At 40.9% G+C, this 14,449-nt stretch overlaps 1 protein-coding gene and 1 pseudogene across 1 annotated transcript in view; both read right to left on the bottom strand.

The window, feature by feature from the left end:
* Positions 1-14,449, bottom strand: part of dnah9 (dynein, axonemal, heavy chain 9) — a 124,824-nt gene that overhangs the window by 55,970 nt on the left and 54,405 nt on the right. The window contains exons 43-51 of the mRNA XM_086017687.1: positions 14,035-14,208; positions 13,483-13,690; positions 12,635-12,800; positions 12,130-12,232; positions 11,642-11,881; positions 3,305-3,466; positions 2,329-2,525; positions 912-1,074; positions 527-650 (exon numbers count right to left, since the gene is read on the bottom strand). Of these exons, the coding sequence (XP_085873813.1) occupies positions 527-650; positions 912-1,074; positions 2,329-2,525; positions 3,305-3,466; positions 11,642-11,881; positions 12,130-12,232; positions 12,635-12,800; positions 13,483-13,690; positions 14,035-14,208 (1,537 nt within the window). The remainder of the gene's footprint in view (positions 1-526; positions 651-911; positions 1,075-2,328; positions 2,526-3,304; positions 3,467-11,641; positions 11,882-12,129; positions 12,233-12,634; positions 12,801-13,482; positions 13,691-14,034; positions 14,209-14,449) is intronic.
* On the bottom strand, positions 7,196-9,374 carry LOC147129533 (uncharacterized; annotated as a pseudogene).

Below are 14,449 nucleotides of genomic sequence, written 5' to 3' on the forward strand. Positions count from 1 at the left end.
GAAAATGGAAGGAGTTAAAACATACAGAACTTATTTCCTACATAATATTGTCATTGCCAGTAATCGTCACAAATTATTTGGCTTCTGCCCATATCAGCAACTTCATGTTAACACCAGTGATTTTCTTGATTGGTGTCTTAAAGGTAATCTTCAGGTAAGTGCAAGGGGAGCCCGTCAAAAAAAAAAAAAAAAAAACTAACTAAAACAAATTTAATAGATCACCCCCATTCAATCTGAACCTTGTAAAGATTGTCATGGATCCCACAGCTGCCATTCATTAGATTTATATCTATAAATGAGTTGAGTTCTTTTGGCGTTATTTTGCTGGCTGACAAAGAAAGGGTAATTAATACATAAACTTTGACTTTCAACGATTCATCCACATGAACTCTCCGTGCCATTCCACCCAATAATGCTGTGAACAGAGCTGTAGGAATGGCACCACATTTTTGCTGGCTGTGACATAGCTACAGCCTTTCTCTCCTGCAAAACGTGACGGCCAGTAATTAGTGAAGCCTGCCGTTACCCGATGCCAACAGATCGTTGACCAGAACGAGGAACCTCTCGTCTGCCACTTGGGCATCAGTCATTAAGAGCACGGTGCCGATATTCTTCACGCCAGCTTTGATGTAGAGCGATGCCAGGTCACTCTGGGTGAGAGAAACACACAGAGTGGGCGAGTGACACATAATGACATCCTGCAGCAAGCGGGCAAGAGACTGTTCGGTTTTTACAGCGGGGATGCCATGTAAATTCCAAGCATGATGCTTCTATAATGAAGGGATTATGTCTCAAATTCCAGCGGCAAGTCCTCCGATTTTTACACATAAACAAGGACATTTGAATGGAATGCTTGTAAGATACGGTTTCAATCGTGACTTGGGTTTGTTTGCGCTCTGCTGTGTGCTTACTTTGAGGTCTGTGATAGCGTAACCCTTCCTCAAGGTGATCTGGAAAACCTCCAGATTGGAGATGAAGGCAGCCAGTCGGGTCAGACTCTGCTTGCCACTCCCGCCTACTCCGACCAGCAGCGCGTTACCCCGTGGAGACTCCAGGATTCGATTTATACGACAGCTGCATGTGGAGGTGCAGACAGTCGGATGAGTGTAAGGACAAAATGTAAGGAGGAGGTATGCTGTATTTGACTCATAAAGGATACAATGCAACAATGGGACATTGTGTTTATTTCTCTTGGCTCTGTGTAAGTATGTGTCATTGTCATTTACAAAGCCCAACCTTGCCCTAAGCCGGAGCTTCTCAAATAGTGGAGCGGGCCTCCCTGGGTGGGTTGGCGGGTGGTGCGGGGGGCGCGGTGCGATGCTCAGGGGGCGCGTGTGACCCCGGGGAACGTGCTTATTTTCCGCCGTACTACAATAAAGTGTAATTGCACATCCAATCCAGTAGTTGGCAGTGGCGCTCTAATTGCCCATTGTGCGCAGCCAGTATTAACTCTACGGTGTGCGATGTTATGCAGAGGTGTACCTACAACTATTTTATAGACAAATGATATTATTTATAGTTGCGGCGGAGAGTGGGTGGTGGGGTGGGGACGCGAATTGTTTTCTTCTTGTTAGGGGGAACGTAACAGAAAATAATTGAGAAGCACTGCCTTAGGAGATAAATCGATTTTTTATAAAATAATTATTATTAGGGAAATGGTTACTTATGTTAAGTGTTTAATAAAATAAAAGCAAAAGTTGCTTTGCATTTTTACTTATTTTCTTAAAATAAAATAAAAAATCAAAAAGAATCGGGAAAACAAATTGGGAATAAATTTTTTTGTGAAAAAAAATTGTTTGTTTTATTTTTAGGCAAAATCACCCAGCCCTCGTCTGCCCAAAACACGCAAGTCATACAGTACAATCTAATAGTCAATTTAGGGCCTACATATTTAATACGATATCCATGCATTATCAGAATATAAAAGGCTCATGACAGGATTATTCCCTGCAATAAACTTTGTCAAATGATAGAACTTTGGAACAACCAACTAAATGCCATCGAATGTGCGGCTCAACGATTTCTCTCATACCTATGTAGGAGGTGGCTTTTTTCGTTGGTTCTTGTTAGCAATTTAGCCTCAGTGGCAGTCTCTACTGAAAGACATTCTAGCCCGTGCTGTATTTTTGACAGCTATAGCAAATAACTTCTGACAGTCCCACGTCCCTGCTTTTGACAGTCTATAAAACAAAATGGACCTATTCATCTTCAAATACCTGCAAAACCAGTCCATCTCCTTGACAGACAATTGAGAAAGTGACAGAAACACTTTAGTCTTTTTTGTGAGTCTGCCCACATTGTCCCTGGGGTTTGTAATCTTCCACTCACATGTGAGACATGGCATCCTCAAACAGCACCAGGTTGAGAGTGGCGTTGACCTCATTGTAGCTGTCCAGTACCTCCAGCAGGTTTTTATTGAGGCTGCTCCAGGATTCCACAGGCATGTACTTGGCTTCCCCAAGGCCGCGTGCAAAGTGGCAGTACAGGTTCATCTTCCGGGTCTTTTCCAGGCTCTCCCCCATGTCCTTAGGGAGGGACGCACACATGCGCGTTCACACATGCACACACATGCCCCTTGTCAGCATAACATTAGTGTTAAGCTTAAACAGTCTGGACAGGGGCACAGCTGAATATCGCAGAGGCGCACAGGGTGACCTAGTTCATTTTCACTTCAGCAACTATCGGGTCCCTGAATATTTCACTGGAGCGATTTGGTTTTGTTTTCCCGGCCAACTTCCCCTGGCGCAATGTTGCCAATTCACATCTATATTGTGCTCTACTGCGGAGCGCATTTACATAATACTAAATTGACATCCGTGCTGTCTGAAGCGTCTCTAAAGAGTTGCTTGTTTGCAAAGAATTTGAAAGTAGGAAGCATCGTCCGCTATAACACCGTCGTTGGTTTGCAGGGATTCGAAAGTGCTTCACTGTCTTTTCTTGTGGGTGTATGTACACATATACCGTCAAGTTCCTTATTGTGGTATGACTAGTGTGCATGTGATGGACCCAAGGAGTGTAGTGTAGTGAGGCGAGCAGAGGACAGAAAACCATTAAAATGTTTTCCAATTTGTTGGGCTTGACAGCACAGACCCTGACAGCCAGACCCCCATACCACCCTGATTAATATTCTCTCCAATGCTGTCCTCACTCGACACCCCCTCACCCATTCCTTGAGCATTATTTTCACTCCTCCCATCTCTCTTCTTCGGTGTTGCTCACCAATGTCAAAGTCCAAGCCGCAGAGCAGGTAGCCTAATGACCTCCCCTCCCTTGTCTTTCTTTTCAAAACTTTGTCAAAACTTACCTCAAAGAACTTTTTCACCGTGTCCGCCTGCAGCTTATCAAAGACCTGGAAGTCCTGCTCCTCAACCAGCTTGTCTCTGTAGACACGATTGGACTCGTGCAGGTAGATTTGCAGCAGGTCCAGAGGGGTTTTCAGACACTCAGCGGTACTGAAGAGAATGCCCTAAGCAGGAAGGCAGAGGAGGGAGCTTAGCGTTTCATTCCAGTTTAAACCACAAAAAGGTGGGAAATGCAACGAAGGTTTCAGCGGTACTGCATGTGAACAAGCAGGTGTCGAAAAGACCATTTTGGAAGATTCAAGTTTATGAAAGCGTGCATTAGAGAGTAGTGATTCGTGACAACTTTCCTCGCTCTGAGCTAACTGCTAACAGCGGTGTAGATAAATGCGGCTTTCTGCAAGGTTTGTTGGGATATCATAATACGTAACAGGAGAACTAATACCGTGTCCAATTGCTAAATCAGAATGTTCATAGTCATCAAACGGAAGGAACATGTAGTGGGCTATTGTGGTACCTCCCAAACGTTCTACAACCTTTTACTTCACAGTATATTCATAGAATTCAGTATGCATGCCGCTGCATATTTTAATCATCCTGTAAAGTGAACCATAGTATATTAGCTGCAAGTTCTTAAAGAGAACAACCCCAACAAATCTTTACAATATTATGTTCCATGCAGGCCCATTAGTCTAAACACGGCATTCTGATTGACATTGCGTTTGAGGAATATGAGTTTGAGAGTAAAATACACCCATTTTCCACGGGGCGTCCATTTTGCCCCTTGCTGTCGACTGAAAATGACATCACAGTTGCTGCACAGTTCCACCCCGTGGAAAATGGGTGTATTTTACTCTCCAACTCATATTCCTCAAACGCAATGTCAATCAGAATGCCGCGTTTAGACTAGTGGAGTAACATAGAACATATTATTGTCAAGAAATTTTGGGGTTGACTTCCCGTTTAATATGTGATATATTGGATGTATTTACACCTATTACAGTAAAACTGATGGCTAGATACAAAAAAAAAAAAAAAGTCAAACTTGGGTTAGGGTTCAGGTACGTGCGAGTGAGTGTGAATATTATTCAATATAAAAATGGATCTTTACATGCATATTTTTGTACTGTGGAATGAAGCGTGTGGAGATAACCCGTATAACTAGATGGTGAACATGCAAACCAGAAACCACTGTCAATATATCCTCTTTTGTACTTGTAAATACTAAGAGCTAAAATTGTTTCTGTCAGACCCAGAATGATTCCAACCAACAGAATCATCTCGAGGGAGGGCCAACCATTTGAAGCTGATCTGCTTTCATATATGAACCCACTGAATGTGCCAATAGAGTGCTAAATCCATTTTGTTATGGGCCAGAGGGAAGGTGCGTTTGTGTGTGAGGCAATATGTGGTAATGTGTGTACTGAAGAATCACACTTAGCTGAAATTATTGCCACTACTTGAAATCTAGATGTTTTCCCTGAGTACTGTATGAATCATCTAATACTTTGACTTTTAATGGATATTTTTTTTCTGCTTCATTTCACTGCCTAATGGTGTGAATAACTAGGGCCCACACATTCTATGTGTGCCTGAACAAAACAAATAATTCTAAGATGGAAATGGTATAGTCGTTAAAAAAAAAAAAAAAAAAAAAAAAAAAAAAAAAAAAAAAAAAAAAAATCAAAGATGCCAAATACCTTTTTTTTTTGTCATTCTGAGTAAAAGTTGTAAAAGACAACAAAGTGATTTATCATAAACTCATATTTTGGCAGTATTCCACCTTGGTACCAACTATGGGTGAGATAACATTGACATTCTGATATATTGCACCCAAATAGGTACAGTAATCCAGAGGTGGGGCATTCCTTCAGTGCTGACGGAAGGTCCGTCAGTCCGTCACTGATGGAGACCTGGTTTGCTGCCGAATGACGGGAAACTTCGAAAAAGTGACAAGCTAAGCACAGATGGAAGCGGGTTTTCGTCCGTCGCCGGGATCATCACTAGTACCGAGTCAGTACCGACGGACCTTTTCAGTCTGTCACTGATGAACTTCCATTCCAACGACGACTGACGGAAACACTCGCTGTGTGTCTCGCGTGTGTTTGTTGGCTTTGGTGAATACACCGGGGATGCTTCTAACGGAGCGGAGGAGGGGATGCTCATCTTCCGACCGGAAAAAGCAAAGTTTGAACATAGCTAGCCAATCTGGTTACCTGAGGTGCTAAATCTCTGTTTCCATTGTCCAAGCCTGCTCATTTTGTAGGTCATCCTGGCCAGTAAAGGAAGCTTGTATTTTGTGTGACGCGGTAAGTAGTATGTGTTCAACGCTGATTGGCTGCCGCCAACCCAATACCACAGAAGAAGAAGAAAAAGATATGCCGGTCCTAAGAAAGCGATGACAAAGTATAATTTAGTGATGATGGAAGCGCGGTTAAAATAAAAATGACAGAGACTGATGATGACGGATTTGATCGGCTTGAAATAACGACAGAATGACGATGACGGACGGGTGACCCCGCTGGTGGTGAATGACGGACAGGCAAAATTTACAGACGCGTCCACCTCTGCAATATACTAAACCAAACAAAAATGTAAGTTGGCTCTAAACGATTACTGGATTCATAAAATAGTTGATAATTCATCTGATAATCAATTAGTTGTCCATTAATAGATTAGTTTTGACACCTGAAGTAGATATCCTGTACTGGTCGGCAGACAGTTAGGGCTCAACACAGTACATTTAAAATCAATCAATCATCAATACTGTATGTGTTAGTATCAGTTTGACAGTATGACAGTTGTGACTTTGTAATCATAAGTTATGATAAGGTGGTCACCTGGCACACGAAAATTGCGAAAGAGTAGAACATCTATAGGATATTATGAGCACCAACATGTTACCATTAGAAGTGGAAATGCAAAATTGTTTCACTACACAATCACATTGTGATGTACAGCCAGGCTAAGCAAAACGTCTTGCAGCTGCTGATGGGAGTTTCAAAAGTAAACAAAACGAACATTCTCTATTTAGTCCAAAGAAAAGCAATCGGTAAATAACTGATGCAGTGCTTCCACAATCACACTAATGCAGAATGGCTATTGAGTGTAAAGCAATTGTGCTTTTATTGTTGTTGTTTTTAAACACAGATAGCTTAATAATAGTGCTACAAACAGTATAGGCCTGTGGCAATCTTATCTGCATGTGGCTCTACCAACAACACTGTAGTTGAAGTCAAGGCTTTGGATATGCCCACTGGTCATGGCTGTGAGCAAACAAACCTCTTTGTTCCAAGTAGAGTGCCCCAAATCTTTGTCTTAGCCTATTAGTGGAATTAAGCAGAGAGAGGTACTCCAGTTATTGTGACTTGGACTTGAGTCGACTCAAGTCACCTGTTTTGATGACTTGACAAAAGCTAAAAGACTTCCGACTTGACTTGGATTTGGGAGTTAAAGATTCTGGACATGACTCGACACCTGATGACTTGAAAGACTTGATTGTTGTTGCTTTTGTATGTTTGGTTAAGAGATACAATTAATTATGACTGGGCACTAATTATTAATGGTGCCAGCGTGACTGGGGGATTCACCTGGCAAGAGGATTGTCATGATTGGAAGAATAACCTGTCAATCAGTCAATCCCCTTCCTCGCTATGGAGAAGTACAAACTCTCATATCAGACTTGGAAAACCACCCTCAAGCTGCCTTTTATAAGGAATGTATTAACTTTTAAAATGAAGTACATTTTTAGTAAGAAACGGCTTTAAATATGGTTTGAAACAAAGGAAATCAATTACTAAAATCTAATACTTTTCCCGGTTGAAATGAGAGCACATGCAGTGCCAGCATGAAGCGCCCAAATTGGTCAGGTCTTCTTTTCCTCTCAGTTTGTCCCGTTAGGGGTTGCCACCGTGTATCATCCTTTTCGATCAAACTCTATCTCCTGCATCCTCCTCCCTAACAGCAACTGCCATCATGCCTTCCCTCACTACATACAGGTATATCAACCTTCTTCTAGGACTTTCTCTTGCTCTCTTTCCGGGCAGATCCATACTCATCATAATTCCACCGATAAAATCCCCCTCTCTCCTCTGGACAGGTCCAAACCATCTAAATCGGCTCTCTCTAACTTTTCCCCCGAAACATCTGACCTCGGCTGTCCCTCTGATTAGCTCATTTCTAATCCTATCAATCCTGGTGAGTCCTAAAGAAAACCTCAACATTTTAATTTCCGCTACCTCCGGCTCTGCTTCCTGTCATTTCTTCAGTCTCTAATCCATACATCATGGCCGGCCTCACAACTGTCTTATAAACTTTCCATTTCATCCTAGCAGAGACTGCTCTATCATTATCTATCATAAGACCACTGACACTTTCCTTTATCAGTTCCAACCTACCTGGATCAGTTTTTTCACCTGCTTACCACACTCACCATTCCTCTGGATTGTTGACACCAAGTATTAAAGTCCTCCAACTTCGTTATCTCTTCTCCCTGTAGCCTCATTATTAATCTCCATCTCCTTCTCCTCCTTCTTCTTCTTTTCTCATTCACGCACATATATTCTGTCTTCTGCTAATCTTCATTTCTCTCCTTCCCATGCCTCCTTTGTAAATATTCCTCCACCTGCTCCCTGCTTTCAAAGCAGATCACAATGCCTTCTGCAACCAGCATAGTCGAGAGGGATTCCAGTGTAACCTCATTTGTCAACCTATCCATCACTATGGCAATGAGTAAGGGGCTTAGAGTTGATCCCTGATGCAACCCCACCTCTACCTTAAACTCCTCCGGCACACTAGAAGCACACCTCACTACCGTTCTGCTACCCTCGTAGATGTCCTGTACTAATGTACTTCACTGCCACACCAGATCTCCTCTTGCAGTACCACAGTTCCTGTCCTGGTAGGCTTTATCGAGATGGACCAAGACACAATTCAGCTCCTTCTGACATTCTATGTATTTCTCTATCAAAACCCTCAAGGCAAACAATGCATCAGTAGTACTCTTCGTAGGTATGAAACCATACTGTTGCTCACAAATACTCACTTCTGCCCTGAGTCTTACTTTCACTACTCTTTCCCATAACGTCATTGTGTGGCTGTTCACCTTGATTCAGCAATAGTTATTGCAACTTTGAACATCACTCTTGCTCTTGAAAATCAGAGATCGAAAATCCAGGTCCAGTAAAAAGACCTGCCGCAGTTTGGCTTGAGCTACAGGTGCTTCTACTCAACCGGTGGGTAAAGGAGCTCGGTTGATTAGAAGCATCTGTGGCTCAAGGCAAACTGTGGCAGGGCTCTTACTTTTTGGACCTGAATTTCCCTTCTCTGTTGAAAGTGGGCGCCAGTGCACATTTCCTCCATTCCCCAGGCATCTTTTCACTCTCTGGCATTCGACTGAACACACTGCTAAAAAACTCCACAGAAACCTGTTCTAAATACTTGCATATCTCCTTTCGTATGTCATCAGGACCAACTACCTTTCCATTTTTCATCCTTTATAATGTCTATCTAACTTCTTCCTTACCAATCATTGTTACTTCGTTGTCCACTATAATTGCCTTTTTTACTCTTCCTTCTCTTTAATTTTCCTCATTCACCTCCTCAAAGTAATCTTTCCAACTATCCAGACCACTAATGGCACCAGTCAACACATTTCCATCTCTATTCTTAATCAGACTAACCTGCTGAACATCCTTTCAAACTCTATCTCTGTGTCTGGCCAACCTGTAAAGATCTTTTTTTTTACATTCTTTATTGTCCAACCTGACATACACATATCATGTGCATCTTGTTTGGCCTTTGCCACTTCCACTTTTGCTGTACGTTACATCTCATCATACAGGTTAAATAAAGTGGACAACATAATTATTTGACCTTATTGGTCCCGATGAATACCACATCCTCTATATAAGTCTTGAATTAATAAGGTAACTTAACTTTGGAATTGAATATGAGTTGAGTTGAGACTTAGAAAGTACAACTTGAGACTTACTTAAGACTTGGGGCACTTGTGTCACTTGATCCCATCTCTGGAATAGAGCAATTACTTCGCTTATGTAATGTGGAGGGTGTCATGGTCATAATCATGCACGGGGATGCACATACAGTACAGTTTTGAGACAGCGTACAGAGAATAAAGTAAACAAGCAACCGGAGGTAATGTTAGATCACCAGCAAAGAAACGAAAAATATATAGATTCTCTTTTTTCTACCCGAGACAAATTCCCCTAATTACTTCAGCCGAGGCAACCAACTGAAATGCCAAACAACAAAAATACCTGCTTTCAAAATTAAGTGATCACTTGACAACAATAGGGCAGTCGTTTGTAGTGTCACTGAAGACTATACTTTCTTACCTATGAAAGTGCAACAACAGGGGTAGTGTAAGGGCAATTACTGCTGAGGCACAAATGAGAGCTACGAGGGTGTCAAGCTCTCATCTGCCCAGCGGTATTAAGGGACAGAGGGGTAAGACAGAGTTTTCAGATAGTCACTGTGGACTTACATTGTTATGTGTAGACATGTTTCAATATACATAAAATGGACATGAATGAAAAAAAAATGTTGGACTTGGTTTTAGTTGGTTGTTGGATTGCATGGCGCAGGATCGTTACACCACTCAACTTTAGGCTATATAACTTTTTATGGGGTCATTAGGGCTTGAGCTTTGGGACGCTAATTATGTCAACTCTCAAAGTTTAGCATCGCCAACTTTAAAACATATGAACTCATTATCAGACTTAACTTTACCATATAATTAGCAAGGTTAAGCTCCAATATTTCCTGATGGTACTTTTTGGGACTTTTGATGTTCCTACCCAGTTTTCATTCATTCAAATTTCAGCATGACAACACAAATATTTACTGGCTCGGTTTCTGCACTGGTAAATAAGCTTAACTAACTTTTAAATCAGAGATACAAGTTAACTTTTACAAATCCATTTTTTTGCACTGATTCTGTATCGGCCCTCATTTTTTCTCTACCACATCAGGTTTTCATAGTAACAAAAATAATACAACAAAAATAATATAATATGCAAAATAGGAACATATTTAGTACCCTATTTTTCGGACCATAAGGAACACTTAAAATATTTTATCATTTTCTCAGAAATAGACAGTGCACCTCTAAATATGGTGCACCTCGGAAGTCAGCTTTTCAGTTCGTCTGTATCATTATACATCACAGCCAATAATATTATACCTCCTACTTTTAAAGTATAACGATGTAATTTTAATGACCGTTTATATTTCCTAATTATAACAATACATACCATTTCTACACACGCAGAAATTTAATGAAACAAGGCAATCTTCTTTTTTGAAATACATTAAACAATATAGACAAAGCTGAAGTTTGCATGTTGGCTTAGCCCTTGGCAAGTGTTACAGTTTCTCATGTGGCCCCTTTGAAAAATTGATCACCTAGCCCTGCTTTAGACTTACAAATCTGTTCAACAATCGCCCCCCACCTGCCAGACCAGTAGCCCCCAAACTACTATTTTTTTTTTTTTGGTGGCGAATAAATCTTACATGAGTGACATTGATAAAACCTATGCTGTCTGCAGCCAGGTCGGCCTTGCAAACGAGAATCGTTTCTAAATTGCCTTAATAATGATGATGATTGTGATGATAGCAGGTGTGGTAGCAGTCACACTTTTTGTTTTGGTGCATATGTGGTATAAATATGTTTTGTTCTACAAGTGATATTATTCATCATACATTAATCAGAAATTGCGGTACTCAAGTTTCAGATATTACATCACCAAATTTTAATTGGGGCATTAAAGCGATGATTATAGTGCACCTATATATTATAATAAGACTTCAGACCTATCTTGGTAAATTCCCAGGTGGATTTATGAAAATTGAAGTTCCTATAACTAAGGGGCTTGAGGCATTAATTATACAATGGAGTGTGTTAAATCAAGGAGCCTGCCCTCCATGAAACCGTGGAATATTTTGACTTAAATATTGCCCTGAAAGCGCCTCCCTTGTTGAGCTTTCGTGCCCTGATATTATATTCTTTAAATACATAAAGTCATCAGTAATACCCGTGCGAGTGCAAATCCATTATATATTTCAGACTTATTTCTGGCTTTCAGGGCGAAGCCATTAAATCAATAATCATTTAAATGAAAAATTAGTGACAGTAGCTTGGCTCTTTCCATGTGGGAAGTGGAACCATAAAAATAGAGTGGAATAACTTTACAGTGGTGAGTGATTTTTAAGATGACCTCTGACATTGTGTGGTGAATAGATTAACCTGAGGTTGATCTTTTAAAGTAAATGTCATATGGATAATTCCCTATCCTATACAGCATTTGCTGTCTATGTGCCACCTGGAAGATATTGGAGAGGTCTCGCAGGTTGAAGATGTAGTGGAACTTGACTGCAGTGGGGAGGAAGGTGGAGGCAACGCTCAGATGCAGAGCTAACGATAACTGGACCAAGGTGGGGCAGCTCTTCCGTATGGTGACTGTGAAACCATCATTCTGCAGGTGCTGCGACAAAATTGAAGTGTATATGGTCGCAAGGGCTTCGGCTCCAGGGAAAGACAAGGAAATGACCGAGAAATGGCGCTGCAGAGAAAAACACAGTGTCAAAAGGTGATTGCGAAGCAGAAATCAGATGGAAAATGGTGGCAATAGACATCGAGCAGCTTAATGACTATCTGACACATAATCTTGCATGTCCTGTTGTGTTGCTTGGTGGAAACACGGCAAGATCATACAGCAATTTTACGCACTTTGATAACAAGCCACACGCAGCCTTAATATTGCTTGTGCAAACTAACCCTAACGATGTGAGTGTTTGGGCGTACAAATACCTGCAGCCTTGGATTGATGGTAAAGCTTCCAGCTGTGGGGTTCATACAGGCCACGTACTGAACATGTTGTATTTCCTTCAAAAGTAGCTTATTACGGTCATACCTTGAAGAACACAGAACAATCATCAGCTACTTGTCATTTAAACTAAAACCCACATATACTACATGTCAGGCGTAAACCTCCAATGTCCGAATGTGATTCAATATTTTTCACAAATTTATATGATTGGTCAGTCTTGACGTGGGTATGTTAATTTTAGAATTATTGAAAGATGCAAAATGTTGAAAATGGCTTGCAATGTTAATGGCTCAACACACTGTTTTTTCTTCCCCTGAAAAAGGATGTTATTGGAGATTCTGCCCGATGCCAGCGAATTAAACTGTGTCACAATTACAAACCAATAGCTTACGTGATACTTCCTGAAAATTCCCAAGGAAAAAAAGGAGGTATAATGAACTTTTACTTGTTTCATAGATTGTATGGCTCAAAGTAAAAGAGGTGTACCAGTGGTTGTAGTCCATATGTTGACGTATTAGTGTGTGAGGTTGGACTGTGCCATACGCATCCACCTCAGGCATATTCAAGTCATCTATGAAGTAGATCAGTCTTCTGCTGCCGGGAGGTCCGTAGTTGCGCCCAGCCTTTTTCTCAAGGGGCTTTTCCAACACAGCTATGAGGCAGACAAATATAAAAAGAGCAAAATGAATTTCTAAATGTTGATTCTTATAAAGAAATTGCAATTAGGATTCAGGAGTCACTGTCAATATTTTGACAAGGATAAATGCTTGGAAATCATGTGAAGGCAACAAATGTTGACCGCACTACTTGACTGACAGTGGGGGAAATTTAATAACCAATTGAACGATGAGTGAATTAACAGCACAAATAGTTCAATCTTTTTGCCTTGACTGTTTTAAGACACAATTGATTAATTCGACATCTTACATCATTGCCTACCTACTACAAAATATGTATTGGTCATCCCTCATATTCATTGCTAGCAATTAGCAAAAAAAGCAATATGACGAATGAATGTGAACAATGCAACTGATCTGAAGCAAAAATAATTAACTCAACTTAGAACAGAGTGATAAAGAAACAACAATACACAATTACATTTATGTTATTGTTTTGGTGAAGCAACATTAGCATTGATTCTGAGGTTTGTTGTGACCCCACAAATGTAAATCCAATATTTACACTACTTGCCCATAATATTGTCTGTGTGCTTGTCGTCACATCACTACAAAACGTGGTATAACCCATCGGTTGGCTGAGTTTAGATTTTCCACTGTACTTCAGAGAGTCAAAATAAATTGGCTTTGGCAGATGTAACAAAGGAGTGTTTATACCTTGCAGCATTGCAGATGTGGTGTAATAGTTGAAAGGAACGTTTGTAACCACATATTTGTCAGGGTCCAGTGCTGTCAGTTTGTCCGCAACCAGGACGGACTTCCCAGTGCCAGCATTCCCAACAAGCATGATGGGCCGACGGTGCTCCAGCAGGCAGTCCATGAAGAAACGGACTCGAATAGTCTCTGCCGTGTGAACTAGACAAGCCTGAATACATGAGGAAAGATATTCCCCTTACGTGTGATGCCAGTATGTTTTATGATTATTATTGCAAGGTAGGCCATATCTGACCCAGCTGGTTGATGTAACAGAACAGGACATGAATCCTAATAGCAGAATATTACTCTTCTAAAAAGTAGCACTATCATGTAATTGGCATTACATTCTATGTCCATGAAATTCATCTTATCGGAAGTTGCATTGACACAGTACCAAATAAATGATCAAAACTTAAGTATTGAGCTGAAAGACATTGGAGACCCATGACAAAGGTCAGTTTAATTGTATTCACTCTTTGTCCAACATGAACCAATCTTATGTTGTCATGGTACCTGAAGTGGGGTGTCAGCATCCATCTCAAACATGGGCACCATTTTGGACCAGGGTTCAAACTTCTTGCTCTCTGAGTCAATGTAGTAATCAAACACTGTGCCTTGGGATGGAAACTTAATGGTTTTGAACTCTGCCACCCACCACTTGCTGAATTCCGCTCTGTAGTCGACCACCTTCATTCACACAGAGACCGCAGGTTTCAGTCAATATCCTAAAATGGCTTCCTCTCTCTGCTTTATACTGTAGCAGATATGGATCCATGTGGTTCATTCAATCAGATGTGAATACAAAAGCAGAATACAAATAAAAGCAATAAAAAACAGGCGCCACCTTAGCGGTTAAATTGTGAAAAATGAAAGATGGCAGGCAGCCTTATGCATCCATTTGTCGGCTTCAGATAGCGAGGTACAGTAG

Source organism: Filicampus tigris, chromosome 19 (genome assembly GCF_054856515.1).
Source record: "Filicampus tigris isolate MCC_2025a chromosome 19, RoL_Ftig_1.0, whole genome shotgun sequence".
In the NCBI taxonomy this organism is placed as follows: Eukaryota; Metazoa; Chordata; class Actinopteri; order Syngnathiformes; family Syngnathidae; genus Filicampus; species Filicampus tigris.